This window comes from Thunnus maccoyii, chromosome 7 (assembly GCF_910596095.1).
Source record: "Thunnus maccoyii chromosome 7, fThuMac1.1, whole genome shotgun sequence".
Taxonomy (NCBI): Eukaryota; Metazoa; Chordata; class Actinopteri; order Scombriformes; family Scombridae; genus Thunnus; species Thunnus maccoyii.
In genome coordinates, this window is record NC_056539.1 from 30958320 (window position 1) to 30981258 (window position 22939).

General features: G+C 38.8%; 2 protein-coding genes and 1 long non-coding RNA gene across 5 annotated transcripts in view; 2 read left to right on the top strand and 1 right to left on the bottom strand.

The window, feature by feature from the left end:
* LOC121900182 (1-phosphatidylinositol 4,5-bisphosphate phosphodiesterase gamma-1-like) overlaps positions 1-11993 on the top strand; it is a 34767-nt gene extending 22774 nt beyond the window's left edge. The window contains exons 17-33 of the mRNA XM_042416238.1: positions 37-221; positions 1474-1674; positions 1782-1901; positions 2117-2300; positions 3358-3435; positions 3899-4002; positions 4080-4176; positions 4259-4325; positions 5408-5574; positions 5723-5819; positions 5920-6144; positions 6706-6851; positions 6994-7108; positions 7249-7410; positions 8580-8668; positions 9027-9211; positions 9877-11993. Coding sequence (XP_042272172.1) covers positions 37-221; positions 1474-1674; positions 1782-1901; positions 2117-2300; positions 3358-3435; positions 3899-4002; positions 4080-4176; positions 4259-4325; positions 5408-5574; positions 5723-5819; positions 5920-6144; positions 6706-6851; positions 6994-7108; positions 7249-7410; positions 8580-8668; positions 9027-9211; positions 9877-9937 — 2283 coding nt within the window. The 3' untranslated portion in view covers positions 9938-11993. The remainder of the gene's footprint in view (positions 1-36; positions 222-1473; positions 1675-1781; positions 1902-2116; positions 2301-3357; positions 3436-3898; positions 4003-4079; positions 4177-4258; positions 4326-5407; positions 5575-5722; positions 5820-5919; positions 6145-6705; positions 6852-6993; positions 7109-7248; positions 7411-8579; positions 8669-9026; positions 9212-9876) is intronic.
* Positions 9127-18671, bottom strand: LOC121900187. 2 transcript variants are annotated; one of them, XR_006096920.1, is made up of 5 exons: positions 18653-18671; positions 17934-18078; positions 14631-14772; positions 14221-14337; positions 9127-9215 (listed from the first exon to the last, which is right to left on the bottom strand). It is a non-coding gene; the product is annotated as an uncharacterized LOC121900187 (long non-coding RNA). The 2 variants fall into 2 exon arrangements; XR_006096921.1 differs by lacking the exon at positions 18653-18671 and adding an exon at positions 18579-18594.
* On the top strand, positions 14221-22635 carry LOC121900184 (alanine aminotransferase 2-like). Of its 2 annotated transcripts, none has more exons than XM_042416241.1 (11): positions 14221-14396; positions 17266-17355; positions 17442-17550; positions 17649-17782; positions 19242-19485; positions 19574-19653; positions 19759-19895; positions 20020-20194; positions 20327-20482; positions 20735-20847; positions 20935-22635. In XM_042416241.1, exons 1-11 carry the CDS (start codon positions 14253-14255, stop codon positions 21038-21040), a joined length of 1488 nt encoding a protein of 495 aa, XP_042272175.1. In that variant the 5' UTR covers positions 14221-14252; the 3' UTR covers positions 21041-22635. The 2 variants fall into 2 exon arrangements, with proteins under 2 accessions (XP_042272175.1, XP_042272176.1); XM_042416242.1 differs by lacking the exon at positions 14221-14396 and adding an exon at positions 15459-15883.
* The last annotated feature ends 304 nt before the right edge of the window (positions 22636-22939 follow it).

Sequence of the window (22939 nt, forward strand, 5' to 3'; positions counted from 1 at the left end):
AGGAAAATGAAGGTATTGATCATTACAATCCGTCAGGAGTGTAACAACAACGAGCAGCACTGTGCCGAGCGCTGGTTTCACGGGAAGCTGGGCGGAGGTCGTGACGGGCGTCAGGTGGCGGAGAAGCTCCTGCAGGAATACTGCGAGGGCGGAGCCAAAGACGGCACCTTCCTGGTTCGGGAGAGTGAGACATTTGTTGGAGACTACACCCTGTCGTTCTGGTCAGTGACGCCGTGTATTTTCTGTCAGAAGTAGTAAAAAAAAAAAATAGGGCAAAATAAAAATTTTATAATTCAGTACAATATCAGAAATTTGGATACATTAATGAAAAAAGTTCACACTCAAGACAAACTAATACTGGCAGCTCAATTTTGTTTTTAAATTTCTTGACGTAAAATTGTTTTTCATGCATAATCAATAACTTTCATTCCCGTTAAGAGACAAACTGAAACTGAAATCTTCACGTCTTGTTCTCCTTTAAGAATGTAATTTAATGATAAAAAACTATTAACAATGAATAAGTGTGATTAAAAATTGTGATTTAATGCAACACAAATCATCTACAACTGTCTGAAAAATTACATTTACAAAGAAAAGGTAAAGACAGTTGTTGTTAAGCTACAAAAGAAACAAAAAAGTACATTTTTGCATGTTAAAGGCTCCAATCAACGCTTTAATTACTTTCAGCAAATTATAAATGAGTTCAGTTTTCATTTGTTTTACAGTCGGGCTGCAACTACTAATTATTTTAATTATCTGTAGATTTTTTTTTGGATTAATCAATTAATCGTTTGGTCGATAAAATATCAGAAAATGGTGAAAAATGTTAATCATTAAATCCCAAAGCTGCAGGTGACGTTTCAAATATCTTATTTTATCCCAACGAACAGTCCACAACCCAAAGATATTCAGTTTATTATCCTAGAAAACTAAAGAAACCAGAAAATATTCACATTTGAGAAGCTGGAACCAGAGAATTTGGACATTTTTTCTTAAAAAAATAACTCCAAATGATGAACCGATTAATCATGTTGCAGCTCTGTTTAACAGATTTTTGGATTTGATCAAATCACTGATGGACTTTCCTCTATCCTACAGTGTTTGTCAGAGTCTCCTCAGGGCTTCACTTTGATACTTGTAGCACTTATGGTTGATTTTTTTTAATTTTTACAAAGTGTCAAAGTTTTGAAGTTTCTTAGGCGGTTGTTTTTTTACCATCATTGGGTGAATTCTCCACATATTTGAGTATCTGTGGTTTGGAATCAGACTAGACTATTGTGTTTTTCTGAACGCTGGAAGGAAAATTTTAATTGGAGAGAAGAAAGATGAACAATAACCCAATAAAAAATCTCTTAAAACAGCTACTGATTTTGTTGACGGCAATCCAACACATGCTGCTCTTCTTTATCTTTCTTACTGCAAACCAACCAACCATCTCCTTCCTCTTCCTCCGACCGTCCCACCTTCCTCTAGGCGTTCCGGACGTGTGCAGCACTGCAGGATCCATTCCCGTCAGGAGTCTGGCTCCACCCGTTTCTACCTGACAGACAACCTGGTGTTCGACAGCCTCTACCGCCTCATCTGCCACTACAGAGACACGCCTCTGCGCTGCAACGAGTTTGAGATGAGGCTGGGCAGCCCCGTCCCTCAACCCAACGCGCACGAGAGCAGAGAGTGAGTTACGCGTGATCTGCAAAGATGATGGAAAAGATGTTTCTCTTTTATGGATTTGAATAATTGAACAGGTGATATTTGTCATGAAATAGTTTTCTGTTGTGCAGGTGGTACCATTCCAGTCTGTCCCGTGTTCAGGCTGAACACATGCTGATGCGTGTGCCAAGAGACGGAGCTTTCTTGGTGCGAAAACGCAGCGAACACAACTCCTACGCCATCTCCTTCAGGTAGAACATCAACGCACGCTACGCAAGAATCACGATGACAAATGTAGTGTCCAAATGTAGCACAAATTTACTGTGTCACATTTAGCTTTGTTCCATTTTTTTGCAATATTTCAAGATTTTTTTTACAACTTTTTGGCGTTTCTATTCAGGCAAATTTAAAATGTGAATCTGTTTTCTGCTCAATTTGAAAAACGTCTTCGTCTCTCCGTCTGTAGGGCGGAGGGGAAGATCAAACACTGTCGTATCCAGCAGGAAGGGCGTCTCTTCATGCTGGGCAGTTCGGCAGAGTTTGAGAGTCTGGTGGATCTGGTGAGCTACTATGAGAAACATCCTCTGTACCGCAAGATGAGGCTCCGCTACCCCATCAACGAGGATACTCTGGACCGGATGGGCACCACGGTCAGTCACACACAGCTCAGTACAAATGGAACATTTTAGTTTTTTTTTATCTTGTTTTAGTCCATTTTTATTAAGAATCACATATCACTGCTGACAGTTTCCAGAAGCATATCGTAGTGCTTTAGTCACAGTGTGTTGTTCCTTCCAGGCAGCAGATGGTTTCCATTCATTCCAGTACAGTATGAAAGTCAACTGGCTGGACTTCAAATCTGCTTTTATCTTTGTGAGAGTTCAGTTGTCATTATTGATTAAACTAAATGTTTTTCCCTCAATTATTTATTCAGTTTATAAAATGTCAGAAAATGGCTAAAAAAAAAAAGAAGTTGTAATTTCCCAAAGCTCAAAGCCAGTTGTTGGACCAGTCAATGATAAAAGATGCAAACAATCAAAATTGTCATTGGTTAGTTTTGTGGATTGATTAAATCAATAAATTAACCAGTTGTTAGGAGATAAAATATTGTTTCTTGATAATGCAGAGCAGACTTACGATGCAGGAATAAAGTTACAGACATTAAAAGTATAGATGGTTTTCACCAGTCAAGTTTCAGGATTCTGAGTTTATTGTTTTTTTTTTTAAATTTCACTGTGAAATTAACAGAATGGAGACAAATGGTGGCCTGAGAAAGTAGGAAAAACACCATTAAGAATTAAAAAATAAAGAAAACTACAGCATGTTTCAAAACAGTCAGCAATAATGTCTGTAGCAGTAAACAGTGATTATAACTCTGACTGCAGAGATATCATGGTTTGTAAAGTTCCGTCTTCATATGTGCTGCATTTGCTATCAATATTAGATCCACGGGAGAAACAGAGAAAATGTATTAAGAAATTTTCACAACTTAACAAGAGCGCTGGTTCATGACCTTTTTTTTGCTTGTCACCCTTTACAGCCGAGCAGTGTTTACTCGAGTTCAACTAGAACTGCTGCACTTCTTCATTTTAATAGTTTTAACACTCTTGAAGAGGTTAAACTCTCTGGTATTTCCGCCAAGAAAGTATTTGAGACAAATCAGAGAAAATAAAACCTATTTTTGTGTTGTGTCTGTTATCGCCTCAGGAGCTCGACTACGGGGCGCTGTATGAAGTCCGCACTCCTCATTTCTACGTGGAGGCCAATAAGATGCCCACAGCACGGGTGAGTCAGACGAACATTTAGTGTTTCTGGGATTTGTCCCAGTATTAGTCAATGATTATCATATGCATTACATAATATAGTAAATGATTAGCACAGTTAATCAAGTAATTACTACATTCACTTTGCTGAAATCATCAGCAGTTCCCAGAATGTTTACTGAAGTAGCAGTGGCGCAATGGAAAAATACTCCAAGTTGACATCCTGCATTCACATTTTTACAGACATAAAAGTAAAAAGACTCCTAGTGAAGTGTGTAGTTTACTTTTAATGTTGGCTGAAAACATTGCCTCTATAGTTTTATGGATTTTCATACATTCAGATCAACTGTGGAGTCTCCTAAAATGGAAATACTGAAGTAAAGTACCAGTGCTTTAACTTCACATACAGTAAACTTTGAGTAAATGTACTTTTATGTGTTTTAGTTTCCACATGTAAAAGAATAAATGCTGCTGCTGTGTTTCAGTGTACAGTCAAGGCTCTGTATGACTATCGAGCTCAGAGGGAGGACGAGTTGTGTTTCCCCAAACAGGCGCTCATCCTCAATGTGGACAAGCAGGAGGGCGGCTGGTGAGTGTCACATGTGACTTCCTGTGCGTCTCCTACGCCGGAGCGACTTGTCATTAACCCGTGTGTGCTGCCTTCAGGTGGAGAGGTGACTACGGAGGGAAGAAACAGCTGTGGTTTCCTGCAAACTACGTGGAAGAGGTTCCCAGTTCTCCCACCAGAGAGCTCGATGAAGCGGTGAGTTGTGATTCAGGCGTGAAGCAGAAAGTCAAACGATCATCGGTTGCGTCTTTACATTGTGTTTCTTTTGTCACGTCAGTCCACAGAGAACAGTCCTCTGGGTACGTTCCTCAAGGGCTTCATCGATGTTCCCACCTGTCATGTCGGTGAGTCTGAAGAACTAGTTTTATCAGTGGAGCAGATATATTATCATTATTATTATTATTGTTGTGAGTAACAGGAACATTTTGGGGGGCAGTTATATTTTTTTGTGTGATCAAACGGTGAGTTACATTTTAATTTGCACTTCCTATGTGCAAATTTGACCAGTTTTCATTGTTCCATGAGTTTAATTACAGAATTACACAAAAGCTCAGAGTTATAATTGATGGTTGAGGCGAATCATTTTACCCCAAAATGTTTTTGAAGTTGAGCAGATCTCTTTTAACAGGCTTTTATTTGCTCATCCCAAATTTGTTGTTTCAGCTTGCATGACAGCCGACATCAGATATCAAATACGTCGATAAGTAGAAACACTTACGATTGCTTAAGCACAATTTTGAGAACAGGCTCATTGTGTCAAAACACACGATTCACACAACCAACCAACCAACCAACCAACCAACCAACCAACCACACACACACACACACACACACACACACACACACACACACACACACACACGTAGCAGAAAACCTTTGCAAAATTAAACTCTTCAATTCAAAACTATACAATAATTTATCAAAACCCAATTTTGTCACCATATGGCAAACACATGGTTCATATGATCTGATTCTGTTTGAACCAGTTACACTCTGCTGTGCTCAAATCTAAAACACTTTCACATTTCTACTTTTCTAATGATATAGTCTGGCTTTGATTTTCTTCCAGAGATATTACCAGAGTAAAGTTCATGGATATATTGACCAAACATAACACACAAGACATTGTGTAGTTCAGTATGGACCTACTATACATTTACATGTAAAAGGTTCTGTGTGTAGATTACTTACCTTCACATATTCATGCCGCAGGTCTTTTACTCTCAGAATTTCTTTCAAATTTTAAAAAAATATTAGATGCAACTTCATAAAACAAGGAGTAAATTACTAAAAATGGTTTAAAATCATTTAAAATAATTAATACCAATTTAAGAAGTAAAGTGCCAGGTACATTATTGACCATATTCTATTCTAACTTCCTGTAACTTCCTCCTTCCTCCCATCATCCCTCCATCTGTGTCTCCAGTGGTGCATAAAGACGGGAAGAATTCTCGGCCCTTCGTGTTCACGATCCAGTCCCAGCAGTTGTCGTCTCACCCGGTCCAGATGCTGGACGTGGCAGCCGACAGCCTGGAGGACCTCACCACGTGGGTCAGCAAGATCCGAGAGGCGACGCAGAACGCCGATGCACGGGTCAGAGGGACAGGATACTGCATCCAAGTCTAACTAACTGAATCTTAATTAACATAAACACCAAATTCCAACAAAAAGTTATAACAAATATTTAAAATTAATTTCCATATTGTTGTCACCTCTGAATTGTTTATCTCCATGGTAACAGATGCAGGAGGAGAAGCAGATGGAGAGGAGGAAGAAGATTGCGGTGGAGCTGTCGGAGCTCGTGGTTTACTGCCGTCCCGTCCCCTTCAACGAGGACAGTAAGGACCAAACTTGCTCTCGTCTTCTCTTCTCACACTATTTATCTGTTTTTTTTTTCTGCATCCTTTAATTTTCTCTCCATCTTGCTTCTGTTTCCAGAAATCGGGACGGAGAGAGCGTGTTACCGGGACATGTCCTCCTTCCCGGAGACAAAGGCGGAGAAGTTTGCGACGCGCGGCCGAGGGAAGCGCTTCCTGCAGTACAACCGCCGGCAGCTTTCCAGAGTTTATCCCCGAGGACAGAGGCTAGACTCGTCCAACTACGACCCGCTGCCCATGTGGCTCTGTGGCTCCCAGCTGGTCGCACTCAATTTCCAGACCCCAGGTCAGTACAGGAATGTGTGGCCTTTACTTCTAAGATGTAATAAGATGGATCAGATGAGACGTAAACAGAAAAAAATTAGGAAAAACTACCAGCAGTTTTTTAGCTAATGAATAGAAAGTTCATTTGCAACTATTTTGATAATCTAATAATCTTTTCAGTCATTTTTCAAACAAAATATGCTAAAAAAAATTCACTGGTTTCAGCTTCTCATCAGAGAATCTTTTGCTTTATTTGTCTTAACAGTAATCTGAATATCTTTAGGTTCTGAACTGTTGATCAGACAAAATAAAGCATCTGATATTATCTTGGTCTTCAGGAAGTAGATCTCAGAAAATAACAGTCAAATTAATCAATAATAAAAATAATTGTCAGTTGCAGCTTTAGGAAAAAACAACCTATAAAAGATTAGAAAAACCTGAAACCTGGTTTCCTTTGTAAGTAGATTTAACAAGACATTAAGCATCATTTGAATCAGTTTCTTTGTGCAAAATGTAACAAAGTGTGAGATGAAAAAGAATTATGTTCAGTACATATGTAAATAATGTGTGTGTGTGTTTGTAGATAAACCCATGCAGCTGAACCAGGCGTTATTCATGCTCGGAGGTGGGAGTGGCTACGTTCCTCAGCCAGACATCATGAGGGACGACACCTTTGACCCTTTCGACAAGGACACGTTGCATATGGAGCCGATCACGATCCAGTTACAGGTGAGGTCAGGTTGATCATGGAGAGAACAAAAATACCTCTAACCTTGATTAGATCCATCTTGTTAAGACGGTCTTGTCATGCTTATCCATGATATTTCCAGTGTTGCATCTGCTTCTCACATTCTTCCACTTCTCCCATCAGGTGGTGGGGGCTCGCCATCTCCCTAAAAACGGCCGCAGCATTGTCTGTCCCTTCGTGGAGGTGGAGATCTGTGGAGCTGATTACGACTGCTGCAAATGCAAGACAGACGTTGTAGGTAAGACGGCTTCTACCAGGTGGACATGATGGTGTGAAACCTCAGCGGTGCTCCACTGGTTTATGTTGTATGTGCACTGGGAGTCGAGTACTTTCAGTGTGATGAAGGTTTTCACAGGCGCTGTGGTAACTCTCTTCCAGCTGATAACGGTCTGAATCCAGTGTGGGTGCAGAAGCAGTTTGTGTTTGACATCCACAACCCCACCTTCTCCTTCCTGCGCTTCACCGTCTACGAGGAGGACATGTTCAGTGACCCCAACTTCCTGGCCCAGGCCACCTACCCCGTCCGTCTGCTACGAACAGGTTGGTTTGGTTTTATTCTGTCATAAAACAACCTACACATTACACACGACCATATATTCACCAGGAAAATAAAGAAAAGCATGTAGATTCAAACCAACAACAAATATGAACATGTAAACAAAGCCTTTTACCCAGCGCGGCTCGAGGGATGTCGGTCGGACAGTCAGTCCACCACTTTGGTCCAAACTGAAATATCTCAACAACTGTTGGATTGATTTCCATGAAATTTCCAGAGGATGAATCTGCATAACTTTGGTGATCCCTGAACCTTCCTCTTGTGTCACCAGCAGGTCAAAGTTTTCACTTATCCAGTGAAATATCTCAACATCTATTTGATGGATTCCCACCAGTTTTGGTAGAGACATGAATGTTTCCCAGATGATGAATCCCAACGATTTTGTTGAACCTCTGACTTGTCCTCTAGTGTCTTTGAGTGAAATATCTCAACAACTTTAGGATGGATTCACATGAAATTTTGTACAGACATTCATGCCTCCCTCAGGATAAATTGTATTCCTTTTGGTGACTCCTTGACTTTTCCTCTAATGCCACCATGTGGTTAGAATTTCTATTTGTCTTATTCTTTGTTTTATGACCAAATACCTGTAAAACTAATGATATTTCCATCAGCCTCAGCTGTATGTTGTGTTTAGTGCTACTTAGCAAACGTCAGCATGGTAACATGCAAAATTAAGATGATGAACTTGTTAAACATTATACCTAAACATCAGCATGTTAGCATGCTAACACAAGCATTTAGTTCAGCCTCACAGAGCTACAAGCATGGCTGTAGACTTTAATTATTCCTACAGTAGAAAGCTCCAGCTCAGAAATTTAAAGTGAGACACAGGCTCATAAAAATGCGTCTTTATCTTTTTGTAAATGTTTGTGATTATATAATGTAGGTCTGCCCCCTAAAAGCTGCTGAGTCGAGGCATCAATCAATATTTACTGAGTCGAAACGCTGCCTTTGTTATTTTTAGCCATGTCATTATACACAGGCTTGATTGAAGAAGAAGAAAGAACAAATAATGTAATGTTGTTTAGTATTTAGGCCTGTAAGAATGAAATATGTGTAACAATATAAATAGAAAATACATATATATTAATATGTATAGACAGTAAACATCCTGAGTTAGGAGTGTTGATGGTGTTTTGTGTCTCGTCAGGTTACAGAAGCATCCCTCTGAAGAACAGCTACAGTGAAGAGCTGGAGTTGGCAGCACTTCTGGTTCACATAGAGATCGTCAACGCAAAGGTACACAACACTTTCCCTCTTCCTCTCTCTTACTGAGAGCCAGTAGTCAGGTGATGGTTGAAATCAATATCAAAATATACAATAATTAAGAGTAATGTTGATTTCATATAACCAACTATATCACAATATAGAATCGTTCCCAAATAAAATCACAAACTAAGCCAATTAATACTGTTATGTATTAAATCAGACAACTCTTCACTCACAATTTCATAAAACTATAACACAATATGATTCTATGACCCACTGAAATTGATAATACTGAATTATGCACATCCATCTATAAGCTGTAATCCACACGTACCTCATCTGTCCGCCTCTGTCCTGCGCTCTACTCTCGTTCACACTGCGGCTGCAGGAGGAAGACGACGAGAACTTGTACACGTCCATCCAGCGGCTGCGGGATCGAACCAGCGAGCTGTCCAACCAGGTTTCCCTCCTGGAGAGGTCGGGTTCCGCCGACCTCAGCTACCAGCAGAGTCTGGAGGAGCTCAGAGCGGCACAGGATCAGCTGAGCGAGCTGGTGGAGGCTCGCAACCGCAGGTGACTGATAATACGACACACACACACACACAGGAAAAAGATGAAAATATGTGTCGATTGAATAGTGTTGAGATCATTTAAATTCCATTTATTCACTATTTATTACATTTGTAAAATTTATTATGATTGCTGGAGCCATTAGTTGATTAGTCATGTATATCATTTATTAATCTAAAAGTTAGTACTTTTTTTATTATCTTTACTTTAAAAATGTTTCCAGCTTATCAAATGTGTGGATTTGCTGCTTTTCAGTTTTATATTATTGTAAATTTGTATATTTTTGGACTGTTGGCCAGATAAAACCAGCATATTTAACATTAATTAAAATTTTAACTTATTTAAAACTATAACTTTTAAATATATTATTATTACTGTATTTTACATTAATATATCTAATTTCTATGGTAGAATATCTTATACAAGTATTTTTAGATTGTATTATTAGATATGCATTTATTTCAGTTGAACTACTTCACATTTTGGCATCTGTAAGCAGACTGGTTGATTTTTTTTATCTCTCACCTGTTGCAGGTTTGCAGTAGCTTTAAACCTGAGTTTAATACTTGGCCTGTAATGTTTTTTCTTATCTAAAGACTTAACAAAAACATCCACACAAACATGCACACCTTCACACAGAAAATAATGCATTTTATCCACTTTTGCAGGCTGATGGAGAAAAAGAGGAGGGAGAAGCTGAGGCAGCAGGTGGCAGCAAAGCGCAGCTAATCCTCCCGTCCAGCAGAGAGCACTAAACTCCGACATAAACAGTGCCTGACACTCGCTGCCACCAGTGCTGTGCAGCGACAGCCCGAGAGAACAACAGGCTCTTTACAGCAGCGACATGCAATCTTATAACTGGAAATCACAAAATGTGAGATTTTTACATCATCCTGCTGTGCTAACAGCAAAAGAAAAAGTGTAACAATGAGTGACAAAACAGAAGCATCTCATGGACAAATAAACCTCACAAAAGTTAAGCTATAAAAACAATCATGGATTTGTGGCTGAAACGCATTAAGACCAAATTGGAAATGGGCTTTTTTTCTGACATTTCCATAGATCCAGAACAGCCTTGAAGGGGGTCAAGAAACCAGTTTTCTGAGTTTCTCCACCATGCCTGTTTGAAGAGTTGTATTCAGTTAATTTATCGTTAAAAATAGACATTTTAATCACATTCTTTCCATTTTTACACAAAAGATTAATGCCATCCAATAGATTAAAAATTTAAAAAAGGGGGGAAAAATAATCTTTTTTGCCTGTGATTCAGTCATTTTTAGTTCAGATGGATTAGGTCTGTCTGCTTCTTAACGCCTCTTAAAACTGGAACTGTTTGGTGGTAGAATTATGACACAAAACTCAATTAAAAGTTTGAAAAGATGCCTTTTAAAATTAAGTCTGAAGCTCATCAAATTTGCTCTTACTGTGTTTCAGGTTTTAATAAGAGAACAGGAAAAAGGGAGAAGAAAACTCAGGTTACACAAATGGATGGAAATAATAAAAAAGAAACTATAAATAATATTTGGATGGGAAAGGGAGCAGTGGGCACGTGTAGCAAAAAGGAAATATCATGTCTGTGCCTTTTGATGTTGTGCTTTTTAGACTGTAGTTACTCTGTGTTTAAGAGAGTAAAAGCAAACTGATATGTGAGGTCAAACTGTTTTTCTCTACAACTGGAATAGTGGCCCTTTAAGGGAAAACTACTAACAGAAACTGGAGGAGGAATCTACTCGTTTGGCTTGGACCACTACTCATGAAATGGGTTTAAAAAGGGATTTTAAGACTAAAGTCTGTTTCTCCCAATCGAGACCAAGTCTTTTTTGGGGTGATCACATGCACTCTGCGCCCAGACGATGGGGGCTCCTGACGCTGTTCTACCTGGGAGAGCACAAACTGGACGAACTGTGTCGAATAAATCTTCACCAAACCACACCGAGAAGGTCTTTTAATACTTCTTCAAAAGGGCTCTAGTACTACCTTCAAAGAGGAGAACTGAGAACAGTGAACAGGGGAGGAGGAGGAGGAGGAGGAGGAGAGAGGACGACCACATTCCTCACAGCGCTCCCCCTGGATGTCACCTGCACAGGGGCTCAGGTGTGTTCACCTCGGTCGGACACAAATACGACAAACAAGGGCTATCACAGAAAACTAAGCAAAGCACTCTTTTACCTGCCGGCTCCGTGTCATGCAGACACGTTTCACGTCTCGCATCTGAAACCACACGGCCGGGATCGGTTCCCATCATCTGGCTCTAATCAACGGATTTGGGTCAACTGGTCCTGGATCTGCCAAAAGCAGCTCCGATTTGATCCCGTTGCATGGCTTCATATCTAATAACGCCCCGCCTGTGTAGCTACTTCACCCTCCCATCACCCTCTGTGTCTAATTTTCTTATTGTATATAACTTCTTTTATTTATCAGACAGGTGTAGATCCTGTTATAATAGATGAAAGAACATATTAGAAAAATGATAATGGACTTCAGATTGAAGATACTGTAACTTTATGTAGAAATTAATATTGTATACTGGAGCTCCCTTTAAATGTCCCCATAGACACAAACCTCTCTCTCTCTCTCTCTCTCTCTCTCTGTCCCTACACTGCAGTTGCACTGGGTAGGGACTTCTATGCAAAGGTCGTCTTCTTGGCCTATAGCCATCGTGTATTAGGCGATTTGACTTTAGGTTGTGTTTTCCTCTCTGTATCTATGCTAAATGTCCAGTATTAATACTCAATGCATTACAAATCCTGTGCAAGTTTCCATTTAATAAAGCTCTTTCATGTAACCGTGTGCGCCTTTTATTTTGAAACAAAAATACAGAAATTACATACATGTAGATTACATGGTACAAATTAAGAATAACTTTATTATTATTATTATTATTATTATTATTACATTTAAAGACGAGCCTGTTTGGAGAATCTAAGCAGAGCTGCAACAATTAGTTGATTGACAGAAAATTTATCTGCAACTATTTTGATAATCGACTAATCGTTAAAAGTCATTTTTAAGTGAAAAATCTCTTATTTAAGGTTCTCATATGTGAAAATGTGTTGCTTTTCCTTGAACCATTATAGTAAGTTTAATATTTGGGGGTTTTAAGTTGCTGGTTGGACTAAATAATAAATGATCTCTAGGAAACTGCAACAGGCATTTTTTTCACTGTCAGTCACCGTTGTTATATAGACCAAACGATTAAATAGATTAATCGAGAAAATAATTGGCAGATTAATCCTTGATGAAAACAATTGTTAGTAGCAGCCCTAAATTTAAGTATGTTAGAAAATTTTATATAAATGTTTTTAAGACAGTAAATTGAATATCTTAAAGTTTTAGCCTGTTCGTCAGACAAAACAAGCTAACTGAAGACATCACTCTGTGAAATTGTGAATGTCATTTTTTCACTTTTTTTTAACACTTCATTGAGTAAGCAATTAATAGAGACAATAATTGCTAGTTGAAGGTGTAACACAAACCAACAGACACACTGCACAGAAGAGGCAGATATTTTACAATGTGTTAAGTTTCCACTGTTTCAAAGTCGAGTCCACTTTCTTCTCCAACTGGTTTCTTTTTTAAGTTTTTTTTAAGCATGAGGACAGATTAGAAAAATGCAAGAATTAAAGTTTTTTAAACATTCGAGAGATCAACTCTGTTTTTTTGGTGGTGAAGACACCAGCTTAGTGTGTACTAAACTGTCATGGAAAAAAGATGCATTTTTAAAATTAAAATGCTAAAATGTGGACGTACTCTTAGCTTGTGAAACTATAAAACTGGTATATACTGGTATATAATCAGCTGCAACATCTGTTGGTCTAAAGGCTTTTTACTGTGTCTGTTGTGAGCTCTTCACGTCCAAAAAAGACACACAGTTAAATATTAAAAGACTTTGAGAAGACAGAGAACACTTTGACACTGGATGATGACTGTCTAAGTTACAAGAATCTAACAAAAATAACCTGGGCTGTTTTCACAAGGGACACAATATAATTTAAAACCTGTGTAGTCAAATACAATAACACTGAAGCTAATGTTTGACTTTTGTTACGGCATTCAATGGCTTTAAAGTGGACAGAGTGGACTTGTCATAGCAGGAAATGCTGGAACTGACAACATTAACAATGGCTCAATTTCATTCAATTGTCCAAGAACCTTCCTTTACTGCACCGTAAAATTTGTAAACACTGAATGGGATTACTGGTAAGCCATCATTTATGTAATAATTGCACCTGTGTTTTTACTGCATCGACATGTCAAAGTGTCTGCCATGAAAAAGGTTAATCAGTGCAGTTTCGCAAGACAAATATTTGGTGAAATATTTAGAGAACACTTTGTACGGCATGTCAACCAGAGAGCAGCCTTAGTTAGGGACCTTCAGTGTTGCTGGGTGAATATTTGAACTTTAAATTTTAACCATTTACAAAAGTTTGAATTATCATTTAGAGGATCATAAGGTCAGAATAAATGAATAAAATACATTGTTTATTAATACCACATTAAATATTCTTAAGAATTATGGGCACACAAAAATGTATTTGTGAAATGTCAACACTCCAACTTATTGGCCCAAACTCACAATGCCTGTTACTGAAAAAAATGTCCTTCAACACCAAAACAAAAACGAGGCATAAGTTGTAGCTTGGCAATATACACACCTTCACTTTTAAGTAGAGCTGCAACAATTAGCTGATTAATCAATTATTTACCAATTATTAAATTAATTGCCAACGACTTTTAAAATTGATGAATGTTTGCAATCATTCTTTAATAAAAAAAATGTCCAAATTCTCTGATTCCAGCTTCACAAATGTGAATATTTTCTGGCTTCTTTAGTCCTCTGTGACAGTAAATTGAGTGTCTTTGGTATGTGAACAAAACAAGGCATTTGAGAACGTCACTTTGAGCATTTTTCACCATTTTATGGACCAAACAACCAATCGCTCAAATTGATTAATTAAAAATAATAGTAAGTTGTAGTCTTACTTGTTAGTGTAATGATTTTTATTACTCACAGGGTGTCATCTGAAGCTTGAGCAACGAAAAGATGGAGAAGGGTGGCGGTGTTGGGCTGGACACGGTAACGGCCCAAAATGGCGCCATGGCAGAAGGCAACGGCTCGGGGGGAAACTCTAACAGAAACCACGAGAGACATGAAAGTTTCCCAGTCCTCTGTCTAATGAGAACAAATGTAAATCACTTGCATCTACTAAAAAAAAGGTCATCTGCTCTCTCACACCGGGTTATTTGTAGCTTGTGCCTCAGCCAACAACACTGAACACGTATCCTACAACTGAGAGTTATGCTAGTGACGCTAGCATGCTAACGCGCTAATCGCGATTAGCATCACTAACGTTACTTCTACAAACTTTATTGGTTTAGCTACTAACTCAGTGATATCCAACATACACACACATGTATTTACCTTCTAAAATAGGTCCTCGATCAGTTGTTGACACTGTATTTGGACCCAGCTTGCGTTATTATGTCTAACTTGCAGTTTCTCCCTGTTCTGTGACCTCTTCAGCCCACCTCTTCACCTGTAGACTGACAGCCAGGTGAGCGGGCTGAGGGTTACAGACAACCGATAATATTAAACCAAGACAATTAAAGAAATGATTTTTGTGTAGAGTTCCAGACTATTTGTATTTCATTTAATTCCACACATGTTTTCAAATTGTCAAAATATAGACCATCATTTATTCTCCTGCTTATTATTCTGACAGTTTCTTGCTATAAATTGTTGCAAACTATGGAAGGGAAAGGGAAAAAGACAGTGAAAATGGGAAATTAAAATACAAATAATAAACTAGGAAGTTATCATATTGTACTTTAGGATAATCAGACCATGATTAAATGTTGAAAAGGGATCATTAGATCTTGAAATGACAAATGGATATTGTGAAATGGCACTTTGAAGATGGAAAGTGATATTTAAACTCTTGAAATGGAAAATGTGAAAGCAATTAAATGTAAATGCCCAAATTAAAAGCTCAAGTGTCCTTTTCATTTTAACATTTTGACCGTTGGAGGAGTACAATATAACAATACTTTATTTCAGATTTTCTCTTTGTATTTTCAGTTTTCCTCTGATGAAACTATTAAAATGAGCATATATATATATATTTTAAATCATATCTGTCTACAAATGTTATTTTATACTGGATTATTCTTATTAATGTTGTTTTGTTGCTATTGAAAGAAATAATGATATGAATAAATACAGACAAAATATATAACCATATTTTAAAAATAAAAATTGATATTATGAAATGGCACTATGAAAATGGAAAGTGAAGTAATATTTACAAAGTCCATCTTCAAGATCAGGTTTCTGCAGTGAATTGCAGCTGAAAATGGTTGAAGGATTACTCAGCAAACAGGAGAGGTGCATAATGTATTACCCTGGTTAGCCATTCACTCTCTCCTGTGCATGAGAGAAAGGTATTTTGCAGAAAACATTGTGCAACTTTGACTGAAATCTCTTCAGTGTCCACACTTCTCCGATTATTAGAAAGTAGTTTTAAGTGGATATTTTAGAAATCCAAATCAAACCATTTCAACAAAAACACAATGAGTTCCCTGCAACATGTGAATCCCAGGGTAAGAGAGATGAGAGTCTCACCACACAGCACACTACGGAGTCTGGCTGCACGCATCACACAAGAGATCATAACAGTAAGTGTCAGTAATTTACTTTTATTCATCAGAAACAACTGTGGGTAGGCTATTGACACAAGACCAAATCCATTTCCATTATGATCTTTGATGTAAAAACATTAAACATGAGGAATTCAGGTGTCAAGGTGACGTTATACTTTCAACAAACTAACACAATATCTCTGTTAATTGTTATAAATACCTCCTTGATCATTAACCCTGTCATGCATGAATTATGATAACCTCAGTCAGGATTTTTGTCCTAAGTGCTTTTATTCCTCTTTAGGCATGAAAAAAAAAAAAAATTGAACTTAATTTTTTCAAGGAGTTTTTCACATGTCCACTCAGGTGGACAGCATGCATTTGAGTTTTCAACTTTAGGAATATGTATTTAACAAACCAATGAACAAAATTGTATATTATTTGAAAACTATAAAATAATGTATATTTTCAAAACTATTTTTTAACATATTTTAACATAATATCATACTGTTCAATGCAATGCAAAACCATTGAACCTTGTTCCTGACTCCTCAGCCTCTTCCCTCTGTCTTACTGCATTTATTAGCACATGAGCTACAGATGACTTGAAATGCAGAAGATCCTTCTTTTCTAATCCAGACATTCTTTTGAGGTGCCAGGCATTCCCTCAGCATCCTCAGATGACTCAGTATCCTTAGCCCCCTAAAACTGCAAGTTCCATTCTAATAATATAAATCAATTGATTTACAGCCAAAAAAGTTACTGCAGATGAAGTATTTTCAAGAACAACAAAGTCACAGTAATTGTAATTGTAGTTGAAATATAGCCAGCCATGCATGATGTCAAACTTAGTGGACAGATGATTAATCGTCATTTTCTCCCAACATACAATCAACACTTGGAAATTTTAGCAATTGTATTACTCCTTAGTTGTTACTTGATATTATAAATTTCTTTTTACCTGCAAGGGTCTACTACCATAGAAGGATTGGCAAGATATTCCTGAGCTGCTGAGCGTTTCTGGTCCGGCCGGCGGTCATCGTGGTTTTGAGAAATTTGTGTTGCACTTACAAAGGCTGGCCAATGGATGGCAGTGTATGGAATGACACACTAGAGTCCACTGTGGTGGCTGATGTGCAACTATACCATCAAAACCCATGCATATCTAAGAAAACGGCTTTTGAATAGCTGTCCACTGTAGTGACCACTATGTATGAAAGGGTTAATGTATTCACACCAAATTAAAAAGCAATACATTGAAACTATATACAAATTATGACAGGCAGGCATACACTTACACATTTCCCATTAACCATAGACCTTAGAACCTTTTTTCTTACCATTGAATATTGTGTTTTTTGGCCTATAAGAGGTCTGCATATGATACTTTCTTGTATTAACAAAGTGTTGTCCTGCAGGGGGCACAAAAACCTTTTAAGGACGTGATTGATGTGAGCTCAGGTGATCCCCACAAAGCAGGAATGAAACCCATTTCATTTGTTCGACAGGTTAGTTTTGTTATTTGGCTTTTGTATAATGGTCTATCTACATGTCTTTTTTTGTTGTCTGTAATTCGGGCCTCTTTATTTTTAAGGTCTTGGCGGTGTGTCTGTACCCTCAGCTGCTGGAGGACAACAGTCTTCCTCTGGATGTCAAGCTGAGGGCTCAGAGGTTCCTGGAGGTCTGTGATGGAAAAAGTGTGGGTGAGAACTGTACACTCTGTCTGACATTTTAAACATGAATGTTTGGTATTTTAATTAACAAATGTATAGAAATACCCTATTCAATAATTTATCCATAGGGTCCTACACTGCCTCCTCCGGCTCGCTTCATGTCAGGCAGAGCATCGCTGAGTTCATCATGAGACGAGACGCTGGAGTGCCTTCATATGCTAACAACATTTTTATTTCTGCTGGTCTTCAAAAAGCCTTGATGGTATGAAAACACTGCCTTTAATACTGTTTGTTATTTATTTCTCATATAATGAGGTAATACTTACAGGCATATGGATGTTAAAGGATCATTCTGGCAGTAATTTCTAATTTTGGCAAATCATTTCTATCAGTTATGATAAAATTATACTCACCAAGTTAATTGCCGTGATCTGGGAACACAGCAACATCAGTGCAACATATCAGATGAGGCATGAAACAAGAGCAGACAGGTTATAAACAAGGCAGTAATTATTCCAGATTCCCCGAACTGAAGGGTAGCCCTCCCTGGGGGGATTGCTGGAAAACCAGGGGGGAAAATGGTGTGGAGTTGAATTAATTTTGATTCATAAAGGAACAATAAACAAGAGTCTACAGCTATGCTAGTGGCTCTGTAAGGCTGTACTTTGGCATAGTGGTCCTTTGAGCTTCTAACACCATCTTAGTTTAGTGTGTTAGCATGCTAATATTTGTTAATTGGCACCAAACACAAAGTACAGCTGAGGTTGGTGGAAGTGACATTAGTTTTGCAAATATTTGGTCGTAATGTTAAAAATTTGATGATGGCTCTGGATGAAACATTAAAGGATCAACAAAGTAACAATTCATGGCAATCCATCTGTAGCGCCACCACCTCATATAAAGGGCAGAAGATGTTATTTGGCACTGGAAACTTTTATGTATGTTAAAGAAGCAGGTTGGCAGGTTGGAGTATGTGCAAAAAAGTGATGTTAAAAGCCAAACCAAAGCAAACAAACAAATGAATAAAATCTGCAGTCTTAAAGTGAGCTGCCACCTACTATCTTCCCGACTCCATCTCAACAGACCAGTGACTGACCTTTTACCTTCTTTGACGCACCTAACTGGAACATACCATCTACTCAGGTTACCACAAGAACAACACTGCCTAGTGGCTCAGTGCAGTTAATGATGCACACCCTTTGTCACTATCACTGATTAAGCAGACGATCTGCCCACCATCACGAAACTCTCAAAAAAAAATCACAACAGGACTGAAGCCCTTCAACAAAATATAACATTATGAAACACAACCTAATCAACCAAACCCATTCCATTATTCGTATAGATGATGACATGACTGATAAATTAAGAGAAACATTGCACTGAAATTAGCGATCTAATACACAAAAACTCTAACAATGTTGGGAGCCAGGGCCCTGTGAAAACAGAGAGGAGCAACCTTTTCATACCATCCAATAGTTGTTGAAACATTTCACACAAAACTACAAATATTAACCTCATGGTGGCGCCAGAGAAAAAGTCAGAGTATAACCAAAGTCAGTATGCTTGATCCTCTAGGCACCAATAAGTCCTGTACACAATTTCACAAATTGTAATAAACCAGAATTATCCTTTAAACCCAAAATGTGCAATTATTGAACAATTCAGCACTGACAGAATCAATATACATTAAGTTTTGTATATTGATCCATTGTCTTTAGGTGGTTGTGAAGCTGCTGGCCAGTGGGGAGGGGGAGACTCAGACAGGTGTGTTGACCCCCATTCCCTGCCCACACACCCTACCCATGTTGTTGGATGAGGCCGGTGTGATGCTGGTACCCTACCAGCTGAGAGAGGACCGGGGCTGGGCTGTGGACCTGGAGGAGCTGCACCGAGCTTTGAAGACAGCCAGGGGGCGCTGCAAACCCAGAGCCATTTACATCAGCAACCCAGGAAACCCCACAGGTAAAGATCATACAGTAGCTACGTTACACCCACTTGTTTTAACGTCCTTACTGTCATCACTGTTGTAAGCTGCTGTTGGTCCTCGCAGGTCATGTGCAGGACAGGAAATCAATAGAGGAAGTGATTCAGCTTGCAGCAGCTGAGAGACTCCTCCTGTTGGTTGATGAGGTGATCAAAAAAAACTATCCTCAGATTAGGATTTGACTCAGTTACTGGCAGTTTTTTTTCTCACAGTCTTTCCTAATCCATCAATTGATTCCATCTGCACTCCAGGTACACCAGGACAGCGTGTATGGACAGAGCAAAGAGTCTATTTCCTATAAGAAAGTGCTGTTTGAGATGGGAAAAGAGTACTCAGAGACAGTGGAGTTGGTTTCCTTAAACTCTCTATCCAGCGCCTGCATGGGAGAGTGAGTTCCTTCTCTATGTCAACAGCACTGCTTAATCAAAGTTTCATCAATATTATATGTTTTTCAGAGCAGTGGTTACACAGGTTGATCGTTTCTCCAACTGATTTTTGTTTCTCTGTCCCAGATGTGGTCTGAGGGCAGGATACATGGAGGTGGTCAACATGGACCCAGATGTGATGCTGTTTGTTGACACTGTGCTGTGTGGTGATATCAGTACTCCGGTCACAGGACAGCTTGCTCTGGATCTCATGGTCAACCCACCGAAACCTGGAGACCCTTCCTGCGACACGTACACACAGGTGACACATCTACAAAAGATCCTACATCGAAGCTCATTTCCTACCCCGTTTGTTCAGGTTGTTCCCAGAGCAGCTCCTTTCCTATATCGTATTACTACTTACAACCAATCTCTGTTGTTCTTTTCATCAAAGGAGATTCTCCTCAGGCGGGCCACTCTGTCTCAGAACGCTAAGCGGGCTCAGGAGTTCTTGAACGGTCTACCAGGGGTGAGCTGTCAGCCAGTGATGGGGGGAATCTACCTTTATCCACGTCTGCGTTTGCTGTCTGAGATTACTGAGCAGGCCAAGGTGGGAAAATATTACAACTACTTCCACCAGTTGACCTCCACAACCCTTTTATGTTGTACAGTGTGTACATACATGTGAACCTATCCAGAGAAGGGTGTTGTGGGTAACCATAGGTTGCAGATACTTGCAGAGAAGTCGATACTACACGCTCCATATTTCAACAATGTGTCATGTAGACTTTTGTATCAAGCTAATTAACTGGTGGATTCAGTTCCTGTCGGGAGTCGTGTCTGAAGCGGATGCATTTTTCAGGTGCTGGAGGTGGAGGCAGATGTCTTGTACTGCCAGAAGTTACTGGAGGAGGAAGGTGTGTTTGTAGGAGCAGGGTGTCAGCATGGAGGAACAACTGGCAACCACCATCTGAGGTAAGAGACATGAAGTTATAGCCACGTCAATCACATATGTTGCATTTTCTCAAAAGGTGACCATATATTATGTGTTTTCTCTCTTAGATTCTGCATCCTTGTTCCTCCTCACACCCTGGAGGAGGCCCTGGATCGCCTCGGATCTTTCCATCGTCGCCTTTGGGCAGACAGCCGCACCCTGACAAAGGTGTGAAGGGCAGAGACACAGTGTAAAATACAGCGACCCAACATGTAGTCCCCTGTAGAGAAGGACAGGTCCTCAACTTGAGTGTGGATGTTGGAAAGGAGATTTGTTGAACACGCAGAGAGTGTTCTCAAGCCTTTGTGATTTTATGCTAATTCATGTATACACAAGTATGTCTCATATTCCTCATATTGTCTTTTTATTAGTGCTCTGCATGCTTAAAAACAACTCCAGAGTATTTTAAAAGAACATTTTTTATCATATATCATATACAGTATATGTTAAGAAGGCTTGCAGTTCACATGGTTCAGATATAGCAGCCCCCTCAAGTGCCCTTTTCTCATTGGACAGCATGGATACAAACATGGCAGGAGCCAATCAGCTCCTTTTGGTGGTTAACTGGTATATTAGCTCATTTACTTTGTCTGCTAGTTTGATGAATATGTTTGGGATATACGTGTCTTTCTGGCTATAAAGGTGGTTATGTGCGTAAATGAATATAAATCACATTTACCAAGTGTAAACCTGTACAAAATTCATAATGGTAGTCTATGGGAGGAATGATCCAACTGAGTTCAAACCTTTTTTACTTTGAAACTACAGACCCCATTCAAACTTTAAAATGTTCACAAAACTTTTAACTTTTAACTTTTTCAAAGTTGTGTTCTGTACCTTCTGTACTTTTGGAGCAATTTAAGTCCAAAGTACAGCAGTTTTCAGATCTCATCAGCGTGATGTCATCAGGCAGAGAGGAGAGCAGAGATTTTTTTAGACCAGGAAAAAAAAAGTAGCTAAACATGTCTCCCTCCCACAGTTTTAACTCCTCAAGCACATATCATACCTCAAAATGTTGTCACAAGCCTCCTCTCTCTCAAAATGTAAATGTATTTTCCATATGAGTTATAGTTTTTGAGCTCTAAACCATAATTGATAGGGAGAGCGCTGTCATGCTCTCATTGACTGCAATGCAATCTGCAGGCTGTGTGTCTCCTCACTCTCCCATTTCTTAAACTTCAAACACTTTGTACTTCCTCATGCTCAGCAAGTCCTGCTGTCACTAATAATGTCCAAACTCTGAGCTAGAAGCTTCGTTTTGGGCAAATCAATTTTTCCTCAACAAAATATGAATTTGTGCAGCACATTTCAGGGATTCCCTGCCGGCTCTGTGGCTAAGCCCTGTCAATAGTCAGCTTCCTCTGTTAGATTGCAAGCTGGGTTCAATACCAGCTCACGGGAGTGCTCCTCATACCTCTGCTCTTATAAACAAACATGTTTATTATGTACCATCATGATATGCAACTCCAGCTCCCCCTATTATTATAATAATGTCAGAGCTGCAACCCTTTTTATGCAATTAAAAGTCTTAATAAGAAAATCAGATCTTGCTCATTGTTTGCTGTGTCACATGTTAGCTCAGTGCTAAGTATTGCTATCTTACAAACATGAGGTTGTAGGTTTGATCCCAACTGCAGCCAATGTTATTCTTGGTAGAATTTTAATACTATTCAGCTTTCAGCAATGCAAAACCCTCAAATTCAGCTTTCAGCAATCACACAATCACATGTAATTTCTTCGGAAATTGCATTTTCTAGTTAATGATCATTAGGAATTATTGTTATTTACTGCTTAGAAGTACTGAAAAAAATGTGAAAATGTGGTTTTCCATCAAACTTTCATACTTTGGCTGGTGTGACCCTGAAACAGGTATTAAATTTGCATCAACCCTGTAAGTTAAATAAATAAATAAATGAAATGAAAAATGAAGTTCATTTCATAACTTGGTTGGACTGACATTCTCCAAACACCTTACTTTCAAATTAAAATCAAATCAGAAGCTTTTTGTTCAGAATAACCTAAACAAACATGCAGACAACTAAACCCAACTTCCTGCCTGAAAACAAACTGTTA

Excerpts from the sequence above, each read along its gene's own strand:
- LOC121900184 (XM_042416241.1), top strand. The coding sequence starts at position 14,253 with ATGGAGAAGGGTGGCGGTGTTGGGCTGGACACGGTAACGGCCCAAAAT. Across the intron at positions 14,397-17,265 it reads TCTGTCTAATGAGAACAAAT|GGGGCACAAAAACCTTTTAA; the intron begins GTAAATCACTTG and ends GTTGTCCTGCAG. Across the intron at positions 20,483-20,734 it reads AGATTACTGAGCAGGCCAAG|GTGCTGGAGGTGGAGGCAGA; the intron begins GTGGGAAAATAT and ends TGCATTTTTCAG.